The 23,582-nt window shown below is 40.2% G+C and overlaps 1 protein-coding gene across 1 annotated transcript in view; it reads left to right on the forward strand.

Annotated features, from left to right (window-relative positions):
- Positions 1 to 23,582, forward strand: part of ENPP3 (ectonucleotide pyrophosphatase/phosphodiesterase 3) — an 84,708-nt gene continuing 61,126 nt past the window's right edge. The window contains exons 1-6 of the mRNA XM_070417705.1: positions 1 to 133; positions 5,493 to 5,568; positions 11,817 to 11,939; positions 14,159 to 14,284; positions 18,782 to 18,842; positions 23,362 to 23,459. Coding sequence (XP_070273806.1) covers positions 80 to 133; positions 5,493 to 5,568; positions 11,817 to 11,939; positions 14,159 to 14,284; positions 18,782 to 18,842; positions 23,362 to 23,459 — 538 coding nt within the window. The 5' untranslated portion in view covers positions 1 to 79. The remainder of the gene's footprint in view (positions 134 to 5,492; positions 5,569 to 11,816; positions 11,940 to 14,158; positions 14,285 to 18,781; positions 18,843 to 23,361; positions 23,460 to 23,582) is intronic.

Raw genomic sequence — 23,582 nt, forward strand, 5'->3', positions numbered from 1 at the left:
AGAAAAAGGGAGGAGTAATCTGTTTCTGCTAAAACAGGTTTTCGCAGCTAAAAATCTGGATTCTCTACTGACTTTATCAATGGAAGAAACTGTTAAGAAGAGCACTGTTAAGAAATATAAAATAATTTGTATTGTAAGTACAGTTTGTTTCTTACTTTTATTTTACTTTATTGTAGCTTTGTGTCAAATGTTAAATGTATACTCCCTATTTATTTGTTTGTGTTACTATTTAAATGTAAAGTTTTAAGTAATTATGTTCAGTTTTAAAACAGCTCTAAGGCAGTTAATATTTTTAATCATATTTAACAAGTAAAAAATTTGAGCAACAACAAATGAATATTTGATCAACCTAAAAAGTGGGGATCTGTGGCAGAACAATTTGCAATGTTTCTTTTAGCATGAATACAGTACAATTACTTCCCAAGTTACATTTTTATTGCATGAATATTTTAAGACCAGAAAGTGAGAAGTTAAAAATTACTGTATCTTACATTCTTTGTTGAAAAAAGGAAAAGAAAAAGCTTTTCTTGATTTTATTACACTCTCTTTCCTTTTTTCCATCAAACTTTCAGGAAAAGGGGAGTTCTGACTATTGCCTTGGTTTTCTCATGACTCAACCATTCCCTGTTCTCTAGTTTTGCTTTTTCTGTACTGAAATTACCCCTCTAAAGTCACTCCTCCCCTGTCCTGCTCTTTAGCCTTTATAACAACAATATATAGATGTTGCTGAGTGTTTTCTTTTGTTTTAAATATATATTTTTATTGATGAGAGAGAATCACTGATCCTCTGCCTCCTGCGAGCCCCCTACTGGGGATGGAGCCTGCAACCCGGGCATGTGCCCTTGACGGAAATCGAACCTGCGACCCTTCAGCCAGCAGGCCAAAGCTCTATCCTTTGAACCAAACCAGCTAGGGCTGAGTGTTTTCTCATTTCAAGTTATTCTTTCCTTTTGTTTCCATGGTGGCATTAAAATTCCCATTTTATTGACTTTTCTTCTTATCAGCATTCTTGATTGAACTCTTCTCAATGTAAACAGTCAAATCCTATCTAAAGATCTTTAGACAATTTCATCTTCTTTCATCCTTTTAAGAGTTGCTCTGATCTCTCCCTGAGTTTCTGTCACACAATTTTAACTGCCTGCTGGCTGGGTCCTCATTCCTAAGCCAAAACCAACTGCATAATTTTCCCATATCTACCCAGCTGCTGTTTTCCCCTAAGTTCCTTACTTTAGTTAATATCACCACCATTCTCTGTCACTCAAGCATTGTCACTAGGAATAAATAAAACAATGTGTGTAAGCGTTGAACCCAGGGATTATAATGAAGTTAATCCTCAAGATACTTTATTCATTATCCTTCTGGGAACTTCGGAGCAACTCTTTTTAGCTCTTATGCTGTTCATTATATTTATCATATCTTATACATTCAGGAAATTAAAAACTCCTTGGGAACAAAACTTATGCATCATTTACACCCCTTTGTATCCTTCTAGTGGTTTACTAGTACATATAATAAAAGCTCAATGCTTCATAATCACAGTTTCAAATGTACCCTAATGTTTCCAAATTTCAATGTGTTTCATGAAAAGTTTTTTAGGGTATCTACTGTTTCTAACACTCTTTATTCAGCCAAGGTAAAGCCAAATGTTGGATTCTCAGTAATTTTTGGAATCCCTGCTCCACTTTGTAGATAGCATAAGATGTTTAAAATACACACACTTCAATATCAAGAAGCTTACTCAGAATTACATAATTAGAGTAAATAATTACATGAGATTAAAAATGAACCTCTTTACTCTCAAGGAGCTTACAGAGCAATGCAGAAAGCAAGCTACAAATATATAGAGCAAGTGCAGATTCAGTTAGGTGTTGTTCATACCAGCTAGTTTGAATTGCCAACAACTACAGATAAGATGTACATGGAAATATGTTACTTGTAAATTTATGATGGATGAGGTTTACCTTAGGAAAGTTTCCCAGTGTTTTGTTTCTTTGCAGTATTCCTCGTCTCGGTCACTGGTGGCTTTGAGCATCATAACAAGGGACTAAATGCTAATTATATATATACTAGTGGCCCGGTGCACAAAAATTTGTGCACTCGGGGGCTGGGGGGAGTGTTCCTGAGCCCAGCCTGCACCCTTTTCAATCTGGGACCCCTGGAAGGATGTCCTACTGCTGGTTTACAGGGATCGGGCCTAAACTGGCAGTCGGACATCCCTCTCACAATTTGGGACTGCTGGCTCCTAACCACTCACCTGCCTGCCTGCCTGATTGCCCCTAACCACTCTGCCTGCCAGCCTGCTTGCCCCCAACTTCCCCCCGCTGCCAGCCTACTCACCCCCAAATGCCCCCCCCCCCCCCGCCAGCCTGACCAGCCCCAACTGCGCCCGTGCCAGTGTGCTCACCCCAACTACCCCCCCTGCTGGGCTGCTTGCCCCTAACTGCCCCCACCCCCTGCTGGCCTGCTTGCCCCCAACTGCTCCCCTGCTGGCCTGCTCACTCCAAGTGGCTCCATATTCTATTCCATTTGTGTCCTTTCCACCCCTAAGTTAATGCAGTGTCCTTAATATGTGGTTAAGCTGTGACTGAGCTGGGAAACCTTTCATGTTTCTCTTTCCTTTCCTTTCATCTCAGGATAACTGAGCTCTGTGGTTTGTGTGGGACCAAAGGCCCTGGGAATACAATGCTGAGCCCTCTGAACTCATTTTATTCTTTATTGCATTATTTGATTCCTAGGGCTGAATTAAACATGAAAACAGAAGAAAATATACCCTTAGATATAGAATCTGAGTCATTACCCGGAGATATCTGTGGTAGTTAACACTGAGGCATGAGACACATGTGTTTATTAATCAATTTTCTCAACTATGGAACGAAGGTTGATCCTGCCCCTTGGATCCTTTGGAGGTTGGATATGATGCATCCAGAGGGATTAACTGGCAGCTCTGAGAATAAGATCAGAAATCAACAGACACTTGTTACCTTTACCCAGACAGAGTTAGAAAAACACAACTCCTTTTATCATATCAGCAGGCAGGGACATGCCTGTAGAAGGAGGAGCAGGGAACCAGGGCTTCCCCCTTGCTCCTGCCCAGCTGTCGGTCCCTCCATCCCTGCACTGGTCCAGCTGCTATGCTATGGTGGAACCCCTCACTCAGGCTCTGGCCCCGCCCATGTCACAGGGAGGAGCATGCGTGCTTCTTGCAGACACAGAAGCAGCTGTGGAGCAGGGAGGTGGTGGTTATTCCCCTGAGCAGGCGCTGAAGTCCTTGTTGAAGTCTCCACTCCAGAGCCTGCGAGTCCTGGGAGGTTGCACAGTGGAGGTGCCACATTCCTTTCAGTAGAAACTGAAGATTGATAGGAGCCTGCCAGCTGAGGGGGAGGGACCAGGAGATCTGCCTTGTACCCATTCCCAATCCACAGTCCCGCTTTGCTGGTGGAGCCTCCTGAGCCCAACGCTCATGGCCTGGGCACACAGGGGGCAGGGCCACCACCATCGCCATGTTCCCTCTGAGCCCTGCACAGATGGCTGGGGCTGCACTCAGGAAGGGTTGCACGTGGAGCAGGCTGCACACTGGGCGGGGACCCCTGCCATCCCCATGTTCCGCCTGAGCCCAGCAAGGATGGCCTGGCCACACACGGAGCGAGCTGCACACAAGGCAGGGACCCCCCCCTTCGCTGCTTTCTGCCTGAGCCCAGCAAGGATGGCCTGGCCTCACAGGGGGCGGGGCCCCACCATCGCCTCCTTCCATTTGAGCCCCAGGGCCACTTTTGCCCTGCCACCAGGCTCTTAGCTGCCACTTGGGTTTCTGATCACCGAGTGGCAGGCGGCTTCTTCCCCTTTCGCCTCCCAGCATTGTGCCTACATATGCAAATTAACCACCATCTTTGTTGGCGGTTAACCACCATCTTAGTTAGCAGTTACTTTGCATATCGCCCTGATTAGCCAATGAGAAGGGTAGCAAAGTTACGGTTAATTACCATGTTTGTCTATTATTAGATAGGATATATCAGAGAGGAAGAGAGAGGGAGAGAGAGAGATAGAAACATCAATGATGAGAGAGAATCATTGATTGGCTGCCTCCTGCACACTCCTCACTGGGGATTGAGCACACAACCCAGGCATGTGCCCTTGACCAAAATCAAACCTAGGACCCTTCAGTCCCCAGGCTGATGCTCTATCCACTGAGTCCAACCAGTTAGGGTGCTAATGATATTTAATGATTGTTTCTGTTCTATCCTCTGCACTGATAGAACACCTGCTATAAGGTTACTGGCCCTTGGATGAACTTGGAGACTTCATATGAGAATTGTTTTCATAATATTTTAACATATTTTCCTAATTATTGAATTCACTTCTATTGTAAATGTTAGATATATTAAGTTTTGAGTTGATTTTTAGAATTCAAACCAAAATAAAAATCCAATAGTTTATGTAGGTCTTCACTAGTTAAGCAAATTTTGATGTGTGTTGTTTTTTTTCATAAAAATTATTTTTTTAAAAGTGTATTGTATTGTAAAAGACTTTCTTATGTGAACTGTGCATCTGTTGTATTCATAGCCTTTATGGTGATACTAGAGGCCTGGTGCATGAAATTCGTGCACTGGGGCGGGGGGGCGGGGAGGGAAAGAGGCTCCCGCCACCACTGCTGTGCTTGCCAGCTGTGAGCCGGGCTCTTCCTGTGTTGAGCATCTGCCCCCTGGTGGTCAGTGCACCTAATAGCAATTGGTCGTTCTGCCATTTGGTCAATTTGCATATTAGCCTTTTATTATATAGGATACATTATTCAGGCTATGTCATTCAGCATGCTAACCATTAGACTTAGTGGATGGGGAAAGAGAGGAGTGGGAATTATATAATTATCTTTAATTATATAACAGTTTAACTCTAGTCATAACATAAAGTCCACCACATTGAAGAACTTTGTCAGCAGTAGTGATAATGAACGTTATCTGGTCACACATCTTCCAAGTTACCCTAAATCATTTTTGTTTGAGCTGAAGAGCAAAGCAGATTATATGCCAGCTAATTATTTGGACACTATTTTTACATGTGTTAAATATTCTCATTGTCCTCTGATGGACAGAGTCGGGGGAAAGACCTGCACATAGGAATGAGGTAGTTAACAATTTCAGTTTTGGAAGGATTTTAGATAAATGGTCTTCAAGTATGTATCTAGTTAAGAAAGAAAAATGGGCAAAGGTAAATGGCTCCTTTGGTTTCATGCGTTTTATTCAATTTGGGATGAAGCCAACTGGGACTAATGTACTTACATTTAAAGACCTGTAATAAATGCCATTTTTAAATTCTTCCCAAACCTTTCTTATTATCAGGCATTAAATAAAATTATGTACCTCTGTCAGGGTTGGATCTGGTATCATACATAACCAGAACACTGTGTGCCCTTAAAATTCACTGAGGGAGGCGGTTATCTGGATCTTTGCATATATATTTTTTAATTGTAAAGGTCACTTTTCATTTTTTTGTAATAGGTTCTTCTCGCTTTGCTGGTGATTGTGACACTTGGATTAGGCCTGAAGCTTGGGCTCAGACAACTAGACGAGCAAGGTACAGCCCTCAGCATTATTTCTTCTTTCTCATCACCTTCACTTGTAAAAACGTGTACCCTCTTCCCCTGAGTCTCCTCTCTGCTAAGGTAGCACTTTCCTAGCTTCTCCTTATTCCCCACTCTCACCCCTGTGTTTAGCTTATTCCCTGTCATTGCTGGACTTGACACTTTGCCCTCATCCCTCTGCCTCTTTGAGAGTCATATCATTCCTGTGTTTTATCTCGACGTTTCCTTACCTTCATAGAGGACTTTGATATTAATATCTAATAATAAACTTGGCCTCAAGTCTTTGTTGTGCTTTTCCCAGCACCTCCTACCACCTTTCCTGAGTCTTGATGTCACGTGAGAATTGCTCCATCCCTGAAATCTCATGATTTTTTTGGTTAGGCAGTGCCACATTCCTGAAATAAAAGCTTCACAATATTTTTTCTTAAGAAGCAAAGAAAAAGTAGGAGGTTCATTTCCAAAAATATCAAAACACCTCACATCTCTTGCCATATCTCATTAGTATGAACAGAAATAAGTAATTTACAAGTGACTATATAAAAAGTGCTTTCCACAATCTTGTGTATTGTTTTGGTACTTTTACTAAGGGGAAATACGAAGTTAAATGTTAGATAATTTATCTTGCTTTTAATTTGATTGATTAACTTCTATTTTGACTCCAGTGGGGAAAGTTTTATCACTTCTTCATGAGGGAGACTCTTGGTGAGGATAGATGACAATTTTCCAGTTGTGTTTTCACTTAAGAATTAACAAACACTTAGTAGCCCTAGGGTATCATGGCAACACAGTGGAACTGAAGAGGTGGACATTACCTGCAAAATTACTGTCTTTCCTTGGTCTCTTGGCTATTTTGTTTCTGTACTACAGTGCCAGTCTTAGATCTAACAAACGTTGGCAGGCCATTTCAGCAGTATTATTCTGATGTTAGTGCACAAAGGTGGGCATCATTTCTTGGTTATTTTATGCCACAAATTGCAATTTAATGGCAAGAGATGTATATGTATATACTAATCTCTGAACAAAAGCTCTAGCTCTTTGACTCTCTTCCTCTTTTTAGTACACCTACTGGCCAGCTTCCCAGAGTTATTGTTTCATATTCATTTCCTCTTACCTCAGTCTATCAGCCCTTATGTGGCATCACTCCCTTCCCCCTCCCACTCAGGGCATTGGTATGTAACTCAAGCTCCTCTTGGTCAGCGTCCCTCACATGCTCAGCCCTCATTCTTGCACCAAACTCTCTCCTAATCCTCAACCCTGGACAATTTTCACCATTCTCTGCTCCAATTAACACACTTTTTATGGGCAATATATTTTTCTAGTGTGAGGTTTTTAAAAAATATATATATTTTATTGATTTCAGACAGGAAGGGAGAGGGAGAGAGAGAGAGAAACATCAATGATGAGAGAGAATCATTGATAGGCTGCCTCTTGCATGCCCCTTACTGAGGATCTAGCAATCTTGGCAAGTGCCCCTGACTGGAATTGAGCCCAGGACTCTTCAGGCCACAGGCCGAAACTCTATCCACTGAGCCAAACCAGCTAGGGCTAGTGTGAATTTTTAAAGTAGTTTTTCTAGTTTGAGTTTGTTCATACTTTTTACTTATTCTTTAACAATTGAGCACTGACTATGTGCTAGGTACTATTCTAATTAATGTAATTCTAGATACTATTCTAATTAAGGTAATGCTAATACAGTGGTAAAGAAAACAGTAATTCTTCAGAGAGTTTACATTCTAGCATGGAAGACAATAAAATATAAATATGTAAAAATATGTAATATGATTAGGGAAAGTGCTAAGGAATCAAAAAAAAGCTTTAAAGGGGAATATGAGTTATTTTTGAGTCAGGCTGGGGTGGGGCATGTGTGTGAAATAACTTTTAAGCAAAGAGCTGAAGGAGAACCAAGATATTTTGTAAAAGAACATTCCAGGCAAGAGAAAATAAGTGCAAAGACAAAGCAGTAGCTTGCCTAGCAAGTACCTTTCAAAAATGACAAGGAGAACATTGAGCTAGAACTAAGAGGACTAGAGGAAGTGTAGTCATAAATGAGATCAACCAAAGAGGAGCCAGGTCAAACAGGGTTTGGAAGGTCAAAGTATGGTCTTCAGCTTTCATTCTGAGTGTGATGGCTAGTGATTGGAGGTTTTGAGCAGAGAATGACATGATGTGGCTTGCTTTTCAACATGATTACCTAGGCTATTATATCATTTGTAAGTGGCAGAGTGAAACCATGAGAAGTAGAGACCTATTAGGAAATAATTGCAATAATACAGACAAGCTTTATGTCTTGGACTAGGATAGCAGTAGCATTGTAACTGGTGAGATATAGTTGGATTTCGAATATCTTTTTTTATAATTATTGACACTATTACAGATGTTCCCCATTTTTTCTCTCTTTGCCTACCTTTACCAGCCTCCACCCCATCCTCCCCTGGCCTTCACCACAGTGTTGTCTGAGTCCAAGGGCTATGCATATATATTCTTTGGCTCATCTCTTCACCTTCTTTTATCCAGTCCTTCCCTACCCCTTCCCCTCTGACATCTGCCAATCTGTTCCATGTGTCCATGCCTCTGGTTTTATTTTGTTTGGCAGTTTATTTTGCTCATTACATTCCACATATAAGTGACATCATATGGTATTTGTCTTTCTCTGACTGCCTTATTTTGCTTAGCATAATCATCTCCAGGTTCATCTGTGCTGTTACAAAGCTGCATAGTATTCCATTGTGTAAATGTACCACAGCTTTTTTATCCACTCATCTACCAATGGGCACTTGGGCTCTTTCTAGATCTTGGCTGTGTGGTGGATAGATTTTATTGACAGACTGGATATAGAATGAGAAAGAGAGGACTCAAGAATGAAGTTAAGATTTTTGTCATGAACATCTGAAAATATGGCATTTTCATAATTAGTTGGGGAAAACTTGAGAATAAGTTGGTTTGGGGAGAATAGTTAGGAGCTCAGTTTTGGATATGTTATATTTGAAGTATCTACTAGATGTCCAGGTAGGTAGTTGGATATATGAGGCTGGCTTTAGAAGGGAAGTCTTAGATGGACATACAGTGTGGTGATTATCAACATCATATGTGGAATTTAAAACAATGTGATGGGGGTACACTAATCTCAAAAGATTGAGGAGATGAGGGGGAAAAGAAAAGCACAGAGAACTAGGAAGAAAGTAGCCAAGAATGTGGGAGGAAAGGCACATAACTGTTGTATCCTGGAAGCCAAGTATGGAACACTTTTCAAAGGAGGAGAGTGAATGTAAAAATGTAAAGGCCTTTTATGTAAATGATACATAAACTTTCTTTCTTATTTTTTTATTGAACATTTTTAAAGATTCATCTAAATTTCTATGTGTGCATCTATTCATATGTGTCTGTCTATTTACTATGTAGTCCTTTTTGACTTGTATCCAACATGCCATTTGACCTATGCCCTCTCCAAGTGCTGGAAATTCAGGTTGATTTTAATACCTTAATTCTACATAAATTCTTCAGGTTCTCTTAGACCTGTGTGAGGTTTTCTTTGGCTTATACTCAGGAACTGAATTCCTTTGCATTAACTTGGGTAAGTAGTCCCAGAAGATTGCTTTCTAGCCTACCTTACCTTCACCACATGTCCCGATTGGTCCTTGAAATTATCTAGCTCTCTCATTTTTGGCAGTGTAAAGCTGGATATAGAGTGATATCTTTTATTTTAATTTCTATTTCTCTATCCTGCTGCTCTAATTAGTGTTGGTTGTTCTCTTGGTTTGTTTGGTGTATTATGATTGGTGTTTCCATAGCCTCTCCATCTAGACCTTGTATTTTTAGATCTTTCTCTCTATATTTTTTTTTTCTCTTTTACTGCCTCATTTTGCTAAAGAACATCCTTCATTAGCTTTATAAAATAGAATGTGTGCAACATATAACTTGAGTTTTGGGTAATCTAAAGACATTTTCATCATCCTAACCTAGCACTTGGTAGTTTGGTTAGATATTGAATTCTAAGATGAATATAAATCCCCTCTGGAAATTTAAAGACATTACTTGCCTGTCTTCTAGCTTACAGTGTTGTTTTTAAGAAATTTGATAGCATTCTGACTTGTGATCCTTTATGAATTTGCTCATTAACTCTCTCTAGGAGCTTCCAAGATTTCTTTATCCCCATTGATCCCTTGGTATGAGTTTTGCCCTGGGAAATTGGGTGGGCAATTTTAAGGTAATAATTTATGCTTTTCGGTTCTGGGAAACTTTATAATATGATTCTTTAATAACATCATCTCCATATTCTTTGTTTTCACTTTTTGGCACTCCTTGTTTTCTTTAAAAAATATATTTTTTATTGATTTCGGAGAGGCAGGGAGAGGGAGAGAGAGATAGAAACAACAATGATGATAGAGAATCATCGATTGGCTGCCTCCTGCACGTACCTTACTGGAGATCAAGCCCACAACCCTGACCAGGAATGGAATCGTGACCTCCTGGTTCATAGGTTGACGATCAATTACTGATCCATGCCGGTTGGTGTTCCTTGTTTTAAGGTCAATTAAATAGTAGCCTTAATTATATCTGCAAAATCCCTTTGCCATGTAAGGCAACACATTCATGGTCTCAGGAATTAAGGCATAGACTCTTTTTAGGAAACATAATTCTGCCTGCCACACTTTTCTATTGGATTTTTTAAAATCTCTGCCCTTATATTTTTATTTCCAAGAGCAGCCTGAATGTTATCTCTCTTTTTAAAATTGTAGCTTTCTTTCTTATTTCATGGATGCAATATTTTCTCTTTTCTGAGGATCTCAATATTAGCTGTGCATGTGTGTGTATATGTGTGTGTTGTTGCCTTTTCCAACCAAACTTTTCTTTTTTATTCTTGTTTGTTTTGATCTTTGTCTTTTTGTTTGTTTGTTTGTTGTTGTTGTTTTTGCTGCAAAAAGCTTTATTGTTTCATTTGGTCAAATGCGTGGGAGAGGGCTTGAGGGTGGTTAAAAGAATGGCTAGTAGTTTTGGGGAGAGGCTCAGGTAAAAGCCAGACCCCAGGGGGATGCAGAGGGGCCCCTCAAAGGCCTCTGGGCTCCAAAGGCTCCTAGTGGTGCTTGAGGGTGAGCCTTTCGAAGAGATACTGGCCCAGCCCAGCCTGAGGGCCGGCAGCCTGCGGAGCTGAGGCAGGTGTCGCCCATCTTCTTGATGAGTTTCACCTCCTCTCCCGGAAGTGGTTCTGCAGGAAGTCCCAGTGCTGAGGGGGCAGAACCCAGGACCTGGAGCTCCAAAAGGGCCTGGTTCAGGTTCCTTTCCAAGGCCAGGGTGGCTTCCATGGCATCCTGAGTTTTGCCTCTTGGTGAGGCTTCAGCGAGAGAATGCGGCCACCGCACTGGTTTTGCATCTTTAAGAGACGCTCAGCGCCCTTGGCTTCTTCATCAACTCATGAAAGAAGCAGCCCACACCCTTGAGAGCCACGTTGTTGTTGGAAATAGAAGCCCAGAGAGAGGTAGGTGTGGGAGGCCCGCAGATGCAGGCTGGCCAGGCGGTTGACCGCAGCCTCCCCCTCGGTGGACTAATTCTGACGAATTAGGGAGCTCATGGTTGTTCGGCAATAAGGAGTTAAGGTAGAAAAAAACCCTGGTGTGTTGGCTGGTGCCGGAAGTGGTTCTGAAGGTGGTTCTGAATAAGATGCAGGAGAGCGACTGGAGGCTGGGAGAAGGGGCGTCCCTGGGTCTGTTCCATCCAAACACGGCTGAAGCAAGAGACAGATCCGGGACTGCCGAGGGCGCGTGGTCTTTGTCTTTTATGGTGGGTGTTATTCTGCTATGCTCAAATGTCTGGTAACTGTCTGTTTGGCATTGAAGAGTAGGGCTTGTTCATCTTTTCCCATCATAGCCATCCTCTATGTCTACTGTCTCTATTCCTCCTAAATTCCTCCAGGTTATGATCCTTCTATTCTGTAGTGGGAGGTAGGATGGATGTAGTTACTGTTCCATACCCACACTTTCAATCAATTCCACTGTGTTTTAGTTTCTGCTTGTCCCTTCTACCCTTATCAAAAGGTACCGGGTGTCTCTGAGTTTGGAACCTCAATGGGGTACTGGGGAAAAATTATTCATTACTTATCACTGAACTGACAGATCATACAATTAAAACGATCTATTTGTCTGTCTGTCCTAGTCTGTGCGAGGTACTTCTGTGTGTTTCCACCATTTAGCTATGCGAGAGTGAATAACTGCCAAGCATTGGTCTCCTTATTTTCTTCACTCCACAGGCAGCTGCAGGAAGAAATGCTTTGATTCTTCATACAGAGCTCTGGATGGCTGCCGGTGCGATGTGGGGTGTAAAGACCGAGGCGACTGCTGCTGGGATTTTGCAGACACCTGTGTGGAATCAAGTATGAGTTCCCAGCATACATTTATTATCATGTTGGCTGTGCTATCATTAGCATGCCCAAATGCTCAGCTATTATATATTAGTTTGCTAGGACTCCCATAACAAAGTTCTGGGAACCGGGTGGATTAAACAACAGAAATTCATTTTCTCAGAGCTCTGGAGGCTAGAAGTCCAAGATCTAGGTGTTGACAGGGTTGGTTCCTTTTGGAGGTTGAGTGGGAGAACCCATTCCATGACCCTGTTCTAGCTTCTGAGAGTTGCTGGCAATCTTTGGAAGCCTTAGGCTGGGACAGGAAAACTCAGAACTCTGCCTTTATCTTCACATGGCATTTTCCTTGAATTTTCTCAGTCCCCCTCTGTGTGTTTCTGTGTCCTGATTTCTCCTTTTCCTGGGAATATCAGTCATACTAGATTAGGGCCCACCCTAATGACCTCGTTTTAACTTGATTATCTGCAAAGATCCTTTTTTAAGTAAGATCACATTCGTAGTCATGGGGGTTAGAACTTTCATTTTTTAGGGGGATGGACACAATGCAACCCATAACACCTTGTATACAAGGATATTATTGTCCTTTCCCCTTTTACAGGGATACAGAGTCCACACTTTAGTTAATGGAGGTTGAGGAATAGCCATTGTCAGCAGATGACATGCTATATAATTGCATAACTTTCAACGGAGTTTTGCTGTGACTTAAGTTTGTTATCTTGTTTAGTTTCATTTGTAGTCATTCTCAAATCTCAGGGTGCATAAGAGTTACCAGGAAAGTTGGGGCTCTTGGCGAATCTGATGCCAGAGTTCCATAGAACACAACTTGAGAAACGCTGTTCTCAAGGTGGAAGAGGAAGTCTGCACTGTTTAATTTTCTAAGAAATCAGGGAAGGTGAGGGGTAGGAGTCTAGTGGTTCAAGGAGAGGGAAGATTAGAACAGTGGAACTCCTTCTATTATGCCTTCTGAAAAGGCCAAGAGGGGCAGGAATAACTTAGTATAGGTAAGATTTGTATTCCCTTCACTTAATCTCCAAAAATCATTTCTTTCTAAATAATGGGGAATGGAGAACGCAATGCTTAAGGAAGCACACAGCACTCACCTACTCAACATATTTTTCTAAGCACAGGCCTGACGTTGATTTTAGTCACTGTTTCCTAGCAGGTGTCACTAGGAAGCAGCTCCAGTCCAGCCTTGTTGTTTTTAGCACTGGGATTTATTTAAACCAGGGGTCCTCAAACTTTTTAAACAGGGGGCCAGTTCACTGTCCCTCAGACCGTTGGAGGGCCGGCCTATAGTTTAAAGAAAAACTATGAACAAATTCCTATGCACACTGCACATATCTTATTTTGAAGTAAAAAAACAAAACGGGAACAAATACAATATTTGTATTTGCATGTGGCCCGCAGGCCGTAGTTTGAGGACCCCTGATTTAAACTATATCTCTTACATAAGTGTTTAGCCTGGGAGAGCACCAGCAGCACAGTGGCAAGCTGGTCTACTATTTCTGTCACTCTCAGCTGGGAGGTTCCCTGACTTGCCTATCTATATTGTAAAAGGCCTGTGGCCCTAACGCTGAAATGACCAAAGACCAGTGTGGGTGGGTGGGGCTGTGAGCGGGGTGGGGCTGTGAGTGCGGTGGGGCAGCGGGTGGGTGGTGGGGGGGACTGTGAGATTTCATGTGCTGGGCTTTTAGTGTTCTTATAGACTTGACTGTGTTCCTGTTACTTCTGTTAAGAGTTTCTCCAAACTCAGAGATGTATCTGCTAAGTGGAGCAGAGCTGCAGCTTATAAAGCTTGAGTTCTATCTGCCAACCATACCAAATGAAGAAACATGGTGGATTGCCCCTCATATGTATTATGTAATTTCTTCTTTTTTTTTTTTTTTAAATTGATTTCAGAGAAGAAAGAGAGGGAAAGAGAGATAGAAACATTAATGATGAGAGAGAATCATTGATCAGCTGCCCCCTGCACGCCCTCCACTGGGTGTTGAGCCTGCAACCCAGGCATGCCCCCTGACCGGGGATCAAACCATGACCTCCTGGTTTATAGGTTGATGCTCAACCACTGAGCCAAGCCAGGCACGGTTATTATGTATTTTCATTGATGAATGCTGATAAACCAAGAATTTGACTGTGCAGTAATACAGGGAGAAAAGCAGGGAATTTATAATTTTGGTATTGAGTACTTACAATAAGTTAAATGCTCAGAACCAAATTGTGTAATTTTACAGCTCGAATATGGACGTGCAATAAATTTCGTTGTGGGGAGAGCAGACTGGAATCCAGCCTTTGCTCTTGCTCAGATGACTGTTTGCAGAGGAAGGACTGCTGTGCTGACTACAAGAGTGTTTGCCAAGGTGAGCAGAGTTTGCTGACCCATTTTCCTCTGTGAGATTAGTGACCCTAGAGCTGGCCTAGGCTACAGAAATTGAAACAAGTCAGGGAAGTACTCCATATAGAAAAGTAGACAAGATGTGTTCACTGTGGGGAAAAATGTTTTTTGTGCACTACATAGTATAGACATTATAGGAAAGAAGAGAAAGCTTCCAGCTTTATATTTGTCTGTAAGGCAAGGTCTTTTTCAGTCCAATGACTAAGCTAGACATACGTGTGGTTTGAGACATTATATGGCAGATCCTATGGATAAGACATCATGAAAGAGGTGACTTGACCCAATTATCAGTTTGTTAAACCAGTTATTATTATTTTTTAAATATATTTTTATTGATTTCAGAGAGGATGGGTGAGGGAGATAGAGATAGAAACATCAATGATGAGAGAGAATCATTGATTGGCTGCCTCCTGCACACACCCTACTGGGGATCGAGCCCACATCCCAGGCATGTGCCCTTGACTGGAATCGAACCTGGGACCCTCCAGTCCACAGGCCAATGGTCTATCCACTGAGCCAAACCAGGTAGAGTAAACCAGTTATTATTGAAACAACTGTGTCCTGAGTTGTTAAATTATTTCAGACCCTTAGGAATTAACTGAAGCCAAGATTATTCAACTTGGCTTCAGTTGACTCCAGGTTATTCAACTCCTGATTTCACCTGCTTGCCACTCTATAAGTGATTTCAATTTTTTTTTTAAAATCACCAATCCCTTTGAACATCCGATGTGATTTACAAAAATGCACATATAAACATAGCAAGAAATTGCTTCAAGCCATAAATGCCTTTTTCATAACACCACACTGAACTGGGCTAACTTACACTTTGATATTTTTAGGCAAAAATGAGCTAATTTGAATTCTGATTTTAAATAGGAGGAAAATTTTGAAGTAGAAACATTAACTATATAATACCTTAATAGAATGTAGATTTTTGTACCAATAGTGTTTACATAAAATATAATTGAAAATCAGCTAAAAAGGACAATCAGAAAGGAAAATATAAACCTGAAATGGGAACTCTGTTTTTAAATAATAATTGTTTGATATTTTGATATAGTATTTGATGTAGTGGATATTGTATCATTAAAACTTTCTCTAAATTTACAAAGGCAGGTATAGTTTCTAGTTTACTTATTTCTCTAATAAGTTCACTGATCATATTGTCTGTGACCTCTGTATTCTGTCTTCAAACCCAGTTTTGTAACTCTTAAGTATTATCTTAAGATTAATCCTCAGATCATGTGGAAAATTTTTCCACTGAGTTCATTGCATAATATTACACAATTTCACAGAAACAAAAGTGATTGTTAGAAGCAGTGTTAAAGTTTATCATTACCAATAATTGGGCAGTGTTGAAATTTACCATTACTGCCAGTTAATCATTTTAGTTTATTTTTTAAACAAAAGTAAATGTTTTCTACTCTAAGAATGAACACATTATATTTAAAGATGTTAAGTTAATCTTGACAAAATTATACCTTCAGAAAATTATTTAAGGGGATTTTAATAATTTTTTGTGCATGAAACCAGCTGGTCACTTTTTATGTTTAAAATTTTAAAGAACTTTGTGATAAATGTCTAACATACAAAGGAGAGCATGGTATGATGTTTTCCCATATGTTCATCACCTAGCTTCAGCAATGATCCGCTCCTGGCCAATCTTGTCTCAATGACACAGTATAATTTGAAAAAAGATAAAAACATGAATCTCGTGAGAAAAAGTGAACATGTCAAAGATTTATTAAAGCATTAATGAGATAACCAACTAGGATGTTAAGCTGGCTCAAAAAGAGGCCAAGTATATGTGAGACTAAAAGAATGTTGGAATAAAATGAGTAAAACTGTTACTTTTGATGGAACAGAAATGATTTGCATTTCTACAGAACAATTAAAAAAATTTTTTGGTTAATCCTCCCCTGAGGATTTTTCCATTTATTTTTAGGGCGAGTGGAAGAGAGAGGGAAAGACAGAGAGAAACATCGATGTGAGAGAAATACATCGATTGGTTGCCTCTTGTATGAGCCCCGGACCAGGGCCTGGGCTGGGGAGGAGCCTGTAACCAAGGTAGATGCCCTTGATGGGAATTGAACCTGGGACCCTTTGGTCCACAGGCCAACACTATCCACTGAGCCAAACCAGCTAGGGCTATAGAACAATTTATTTGCTATCAAACAAGAATCACTTATATTGCTGTTAGTGTTCTACCAGTTAACTGCTATCCTTATTGAGTTGTAAAGTGAATGGTAAAAATAAGCTAGATAAAGGTATATACTCCTAGGTCAGTGGTTGGCAAACTGTGGCTCGCGAGCCACATGCGGCTCTTTGGCCCCTTGAGTGTGTCTCTTCCACAAAATACCGACTTCTGCGCATGGGCCACGAAGTTTCAATCGCACTGTACGTGCGCGCCCGCACGTGGTATTTTGTGGAAGAGCCACACTCAAGGGGCCGAAGAGCCGCATGAGGCTTGCGAGCCACAGTTGGCCGACCACTGTCCTAGGTAATTGGATAACCCATGTGTGGGCTTTTTAGATAATTTCCAGTGTGATATTGAAATGAAATTTACTGATCAGTCCTCCTTTTGCCTATTTTCAAGTTTTGGATTATTATTATTTTTAAAATGTTTTTATTGACTTTTATTTATTTATTATTATTATTTTTAATATATTTTTATTGATTTCAGAGAGGAAGGGAGAGGGAGAGAGAGATAGAAACATCAATGATGAGAGAGATTCATTGATTGGCTGCCTCTTTCAGCCAATCTGGGGATCGAGCCCACAACCCTGGCATGTGCCCTTGACCTGAATTGAACCTGGGACCTTTTAGTCCCCAGGCCGATGCTCTATCCACTGAGCCAAACCAACTAGGGCTGTTTTTATTGATTTTTAGAGAGAGGAAGAGAGAGAGAGAGAGAGAAATATTGATCGGCTGCCAGCCTCCTGCAGGCCCCCTACTGGGATCAAGTCTGAAACCTGAGCATGTTGCCCTGACTAGGAATCAAACTGTTGACATGGAACAATGCTCAATCAACTGAGCCATACTGGGCAGGGTTGGATTGTTTCTCTTAACAAAATATACTTTTTATTTCCCCCAACCCCTTTCCCAAAACTTTAGATTATTTTGAAGCAAATTCTTGAGTTAATATAATTCACCTATAAATATTTTCAGTGTGTATCTAAAAATGATGAGAATTTAACAAAATTACAATATCATTAACATATCTAAAATATAGTTGATGATTATTTGCCATCAAATATCCATTGTGTTCAATATTTTCTGTTTGTCTCATAATATTTATTTAAAAGCTTGTCTGAGGTATGATCTAAATACATTCCATACATAGTAACAGACTGATACATTCTTTAAAAGTAGGTTCTCCCTCTTTTTTTCCCCTTGCAATTTACATTTTGGAGAAATTGGGTCATTTGTCTTGCAGTTTTCTATCTGGGTGTTGCATATTGCATCCTCTGTGATAGGTATCTTATCATCCCTTATGTCCCCTGCAAATTGGCAGTTAGAACCTGAGGATGGTTCAGATTCGGTGCAATTTATTTATTTTGCAAGCATATTTCATATATGGTGTGTAACTTCCATCAAGAGGCACATCTTGTCACCCTAACGGGTTTTGCTCACTAGATAGAGCGTTGGCTCATGGACTGAAAGGTCCTGGGTTCAATTCCAGTCAAGGGCATTTACCTTGGTTGTAGGCTCAAAGCCTAGTAGGGGGTGTGCAGGAGGCAGCTGATTGATGTTTTACTCTCATCAATGTTTCTAACTCTCTATCCCTCTCCCTTACTCTCCGTAAAAATCAATAAAATGTATTTTAAAAAAAGAGGCACATCCTGTCTGCTTATCTCTTTTTGGGGAGATGTTAGCTATTGATAATCATTGCCTAGATCCATTAGAGAATGCAAATGATGACATTCATATGCTATCATTGATACTTTATTAACTAGCTGGAATGTTCTATAAACAGAAACATCTATGGAATAAGAATTTTTAAGTTAAGATCTTTGAAATTTGTTCAATTTTCCCTAATTTTTATATCAATTATTATCATTGGCTATTTCTCTTTTTAATGATTTCTTTTCTTTTTTTAGACTGTATATCTATACTTATTAAACTTTTTTTTCTAATGGAAAAATATTGTTTTTGAGGGTAAAACCATTATTAATAATAAAAAAAAGGAATTGTCCCTTTTCTAAAGCTCAAGGAATTCCCTTTGTTTTTCTTAGTAAAGATGAGCTTCCTGGTATTCAGTTAGTGTAGATTACTGATCGGAACAAATCACCAGAGGCACTGACCTTGCCAACATATGAAACAGCACTTAACATGTTCTGGAAGAATTTACTCATTGAAGTAACACAAATTGTAGTTTGGAAAGATCATGTCCATTGAACATTTGTTTCTCTTTTCTTGTTGAAGGGCAGCAATCTAAAGAATTTTATCTTATGGTTTTCAGGAGCAACCCCGTGGGTGAAGGAGAAGTGTGGCACAGCCCCGACGGCTCAGTGTCCAGAAGGGTGAGAACGAAGGGACATTTTCTTCCTCTTTAACAGGTGGCACGTGGGAATGTAACTGAGAGGCAGGATGGAATTTCCTCTGCTCTGTGTACATTTCAAAACAAAAAAGTTAACGTAAGATTGGATTTCTTATGACTCAAACTCAAGTTCAGCAGATTTCATGTGAGAATTGTCAACAAAATAATGAACCGTCTATAGAAAGTTTTCTAAGTTTATTTGAGCCAAAAGTTTGAGGACATGCTGGGAAGCAAAATCTCAATGGATGGAGAAAATACTCTGGAGAATGGCAGTTTTGCAGCTTATCTCTCTATATAAGAAGCTAGCTACCATAACGGCTATAACGACCTAATGCAGTGATGGCGAACCTATGACACGTGTGTCAGAGGTGACATGCGAACTCATTTTTTGGTTGATTTTTCTTTGTTAAATGGCATTTAAATATATAAAATAAATATCAAAAATATAAGTCTTTGTTTTACTATGGTTGCAAATATCAAAAAATTTCTATATGTGACACGGCACCAGAGTTAAGTTAGGGTTTTTCAAAATGCTGGCATACCGAGCTCAAAAGGTTCACCATCACTGACCTAATGACTGGTTGCTATGACGCCCACTGTGGCCAGCGAACCAGTGATCAAGGGGGAGGGTTGGTGGCCAACCTCGCAGCCCCTCCCCTCTGCTGGCCTGCTCCTGATTGCACCCCCGACCCCAATAGGGGGCGGGGCTGGCTGGCCAACCTCCTGCAGCCCCTCCCCCCACCCGGCCCCACCCCAGATCAGCCCCCCCACCCCGTTTATGGGCAAGGCCGGCTGGCCAACCACCCATGGCCCTTCCCCTAGGACACTGGCCCCCAATCGGCACCCCAACCCCAATCGGCGGGGCCTGCTAACCAATCGCCTGCAGCCCCTTACCCCAGCCAGCCTGGCCCTGATCGGGCCCTGATCTGGGAGGGCAGGCCGGTCAACCTCCTGCCATCTCCTCCTCCCGACAGGCCCAGCCCCAATCCACCCCGATTGGACTGGGCCAGCCGGCTGGACCCCACCTGTGCACGAATTTGTGCACTGGGCCTATGGTTTTATATATTAGAATCAAAGGAGAAGATGTAAGGAGAGTTACATGAAATCTACCAGAGGTAGATTAAAGAGGTAGAAGGTTTGGATAAAAAGCAAAATGGAGAAACACACACTTTAAAAATATTTATTTATTTATTTATTTATTAAACACCTACTTTTTTTTTTTTACCTTGGTGGGTGCAGGGTAGTTAAAAATTAACATTTACAGCACATAGCGATGGTATGCAGGAAAAAGGCTCACTTGTCTTGTGCTCTGGGGCCTGCAGTTGTGCCACCAGGGATCTAGGACAGAAAATTACTCTGACATTTCAAAGGCATTTATCCTGGATGGCTAAGAACAGTGGACAGGGTTCACTCAAGGTAAAGACTGACCTTTGCTAAGGAAGCTATATGTCCGGAATGTGACTACCTGAGAAGACCTGCCCAGTTAGGAATCAGTGATCAGAGCATCCTGTGTGGCTGCCCCCCCATAGCTTGTCAGGCTTATTGCATAGCTCCTTTTCTATTCATATAATTAAATCACCGTCTTGATCTCATAGATGTTTGATCCTGTTCTGAAGCTGCAAGGTTATCGTGATAGCATATTGATAAACACACTTTTTTATAAATTAGCATTATGATAAAAATAAGTATTTTCCAATGCAAATTGCAATACACCACTTTAATTTCTTAATGAATTTTCTTTACATTATAGTTAAAACAGTCCCTATTTTCCATTTTTGACTTTTGAGATATAATTCATAGACATTGAAATGTTCACACTTATGTGCACAGTATAATGAGATTTGGAAGTTCAGAAACTAGTGTAACCCACAGGTATGGAATATTTCCAAGATACAGAATATTTCCATCACCCCAGAAAAATGCCTCATGTTCTAATTTCTATCACTATAGATTCCTATTCTTAACTTTCATACAAATGGAATTATACTATATGTTTTCTTGTGTTTTTGTAAATATATATGTTATTTTTTCCATCATCATTTATCCCCCTGTACCTATACTTTTCCATCTCTACCAACCCCCTCCCCATTTTGGTTGTTGTTGTTATTTTTTTGTGTGTACATTTTTTTCTTTTTTGTTAATCCTCACCTGAGGATATTTTTCCATTGATTTTAATGAGAGTGGAAGGGAAGAGGAGAGACAGAGAGAGAGAAACATCAATGTGAGAAAGACACATCAATTGGTTGCCTCCTGCACATGCTCCTACCAGGGCTGGGATTGAACCTGCAATCAAGGTTCCCTTGACCGAAATTGAACCCGGGACCCTTCAGTCCGCAGGCTGACGCTCTATTCACTGAACCAAATCGGCTAGGGCTGAAATTATTTTCTTATTTTTAGCTGCTATCAGCATTCTGAATATTCTTTATAAGAATCTTGGGGCCCTCTCTCTCATCTACGGGATAAAATTGTTTTCCTTTTGGCGGGGGGTATGAAATGGTTAAGTAAAAGAAGCCGGACACACCAAAATACAAACTAAATGATTGTGTTTGTATAAAAGTGGGCACAACTAATATATGCTGTTGGGATTCAAGATTCTGATCACCCTTGGCGGGGTGTGGTTTGTGACTAGAAGAGAACACGAAGGGAGGGTTCCAGGGTGCTGGTAATACTGTTTCTTGTTCTACATGATGGCTACACAGTGGAGCTCAGTTAGGAAAAAATTATAAACTGTACGTCTATAAAATGTGTCTGTATATGGAATACAAGTAAGAATTTTAAAGTAAAAATATATTGAATGCAAAAAAAAAAAGACTGTCTCTGGCTCTAATCCAAAAGTTATCTTCTATAGTTTTAACTTAAACACTGGTCTCAAAAAAAGAGATTATAATGCTTTTGAGGTTAATATTAATATCCTGTGATATTAGAATAGTCAAAATGTAGAACTGTATTTATTTTTAATTTATCTTTATTGTTGAAAGTATTACAGATGTTGCCCTAGCTGTTTGGCTCCGTGGATAGGCCTGCGGCCTGAAGGGTCCCAGGTTCAATTCCAGTCAAGGGCACATGCCTGGGTTGTGGGCTTGATTCCTAGTAGGGGGTGTGCAAGAGGCAGCCGATTGATGATTCTCTCTCATCATTGATATTCCTATCTCTCTCTCCCTCTCCCTTCCTCTCTGAAATCAATAAAAATATATTTAAAAAAAGAAAGTATTACAGATGTCCCTCCTTTTCCCTCCACTGCCCCCCTATATCCTGCTCCCACCCCCATCCCCAGGCCTTCTGTGTCCCTGGGTTATGCACATATGCATATAAGTTCTTTGTTTAATTTCTTCTTGCCCTCTCCCCTCTGAGATTTGACAGTTTGTTCCATGCTTCCATGTCTCTGCATCTATTTTATTCATCAGTTTATTTTGTTTGTTAGATTCCACATATAAGTGAGATCATATAATACTTGTCTTTCTCTGACTGTCTTATTTTGCTTAGCATAACACTCTCCAGGTCCCTGCATGCTGTCTCAAAGAGTAAGAGATCTTTTTCACAGCTGCATAGTATTCCACTGTGTAAATACCACAGCTTTTTTATCCACTCATCTACTAGATGGGCACTAGATACGTGGAAAGACAAAATGTAGAACTTTAGAATAATAAAACATCTCAAAAGCTTACAGTTCTTAAATTTCACATCATAATTATAATCAAAAGATGGTAGAATAATTGTAACTTCTCTAATTTTTGAGTGTGAGCATTGGATTCAGTAATCATTGCTTTTGTCTCCTTATCCAAAGCCAGGACCATGAAAGGTCAGCAATATAGATCCCCTTTTCTGGTCATGTGCTATTAATGCTTTGTTTGCTTGCATGCTGGTAACCAGTATAATAAAACTACATTTAATTAGCTCCATGTATATCTACTATTGTAAAATGCTAAATATACTTAAGGTGACACAATGTACTAATGTGCTATGCTATAATGATTTTAACATATTGAGTGAATGGGTTGGGATAAAGTTTTGAGAGATTAGGTAACTGCTTAGGGTTAAGTAAGTAGTAAAGAATGAAGTTGAAAATTGAACTTAAGTCTTTCTGAGGCCCAAATCCTTTTCTTTTCTCCATAGCACAGTACCTTGTCATAAATTTTCAGGGTTAGAGAAAATTCACCCATGGTATACCTGGGTGTCATAGTTAGCCAATGCCAAGGAGTAAATGGAAATAAAGAAAGCTGGTCAAACTTATGTAAACTCTAGAACTTGAAGGGTAGTAGATCTCAAATTGAAAGTTCCGGATAATTCATGTAATACTTGTTTTTAAAAAATGTTGTCTATTTTTTTAGATTACTAAAATACCTGAAATACTAATAATTAAGGGAAATAACAATTTTAAAAAATGGAAAGGGAAACTTGACCTAGAACTATTTTTTTCCTTAAGAACTTTTTAATTTAGAGAACAGAAGGGTATTTTTTTAACAATCATAATAATGATCTAATTTCTTGTTTTCCATTTTTAGATTTGATCTGCCACCAGTTATTTTGTTTTCCATGGATGGATTTAGAGCAGAATATTTACAGACATGGAGTACTCTGATGCCTAATATTGATAAAATGAGTAAGTCTTCTAAAACCAGAGGCATGCAAATGATAAGGACACCTAGTTAGTCAATCTCTAGATGGTACATCTCTTTCTTACCTTAACCTTAGTGGTTTGTCTTAGCCTGATTCCTCTCAAGAT

Source organism: Myotis yumanensis, unplaced genomic scaffold (genome assembly GCF_028538775.1).
Source record: "Myotis yumanensis isolate MYYU_CA2020_CCGP unplaced genomic scaffold, mMyoYum1.0.hap1 SCAF_6, whole genome shotgun sequence".
NCBI classification, from domain to species: domain Eukaryota; kingdom Metazoa; phylum Chordata; class Mammalia; order Chiroptera; family Vespertilionidae; genus Myotis; species Myotis yumanensis.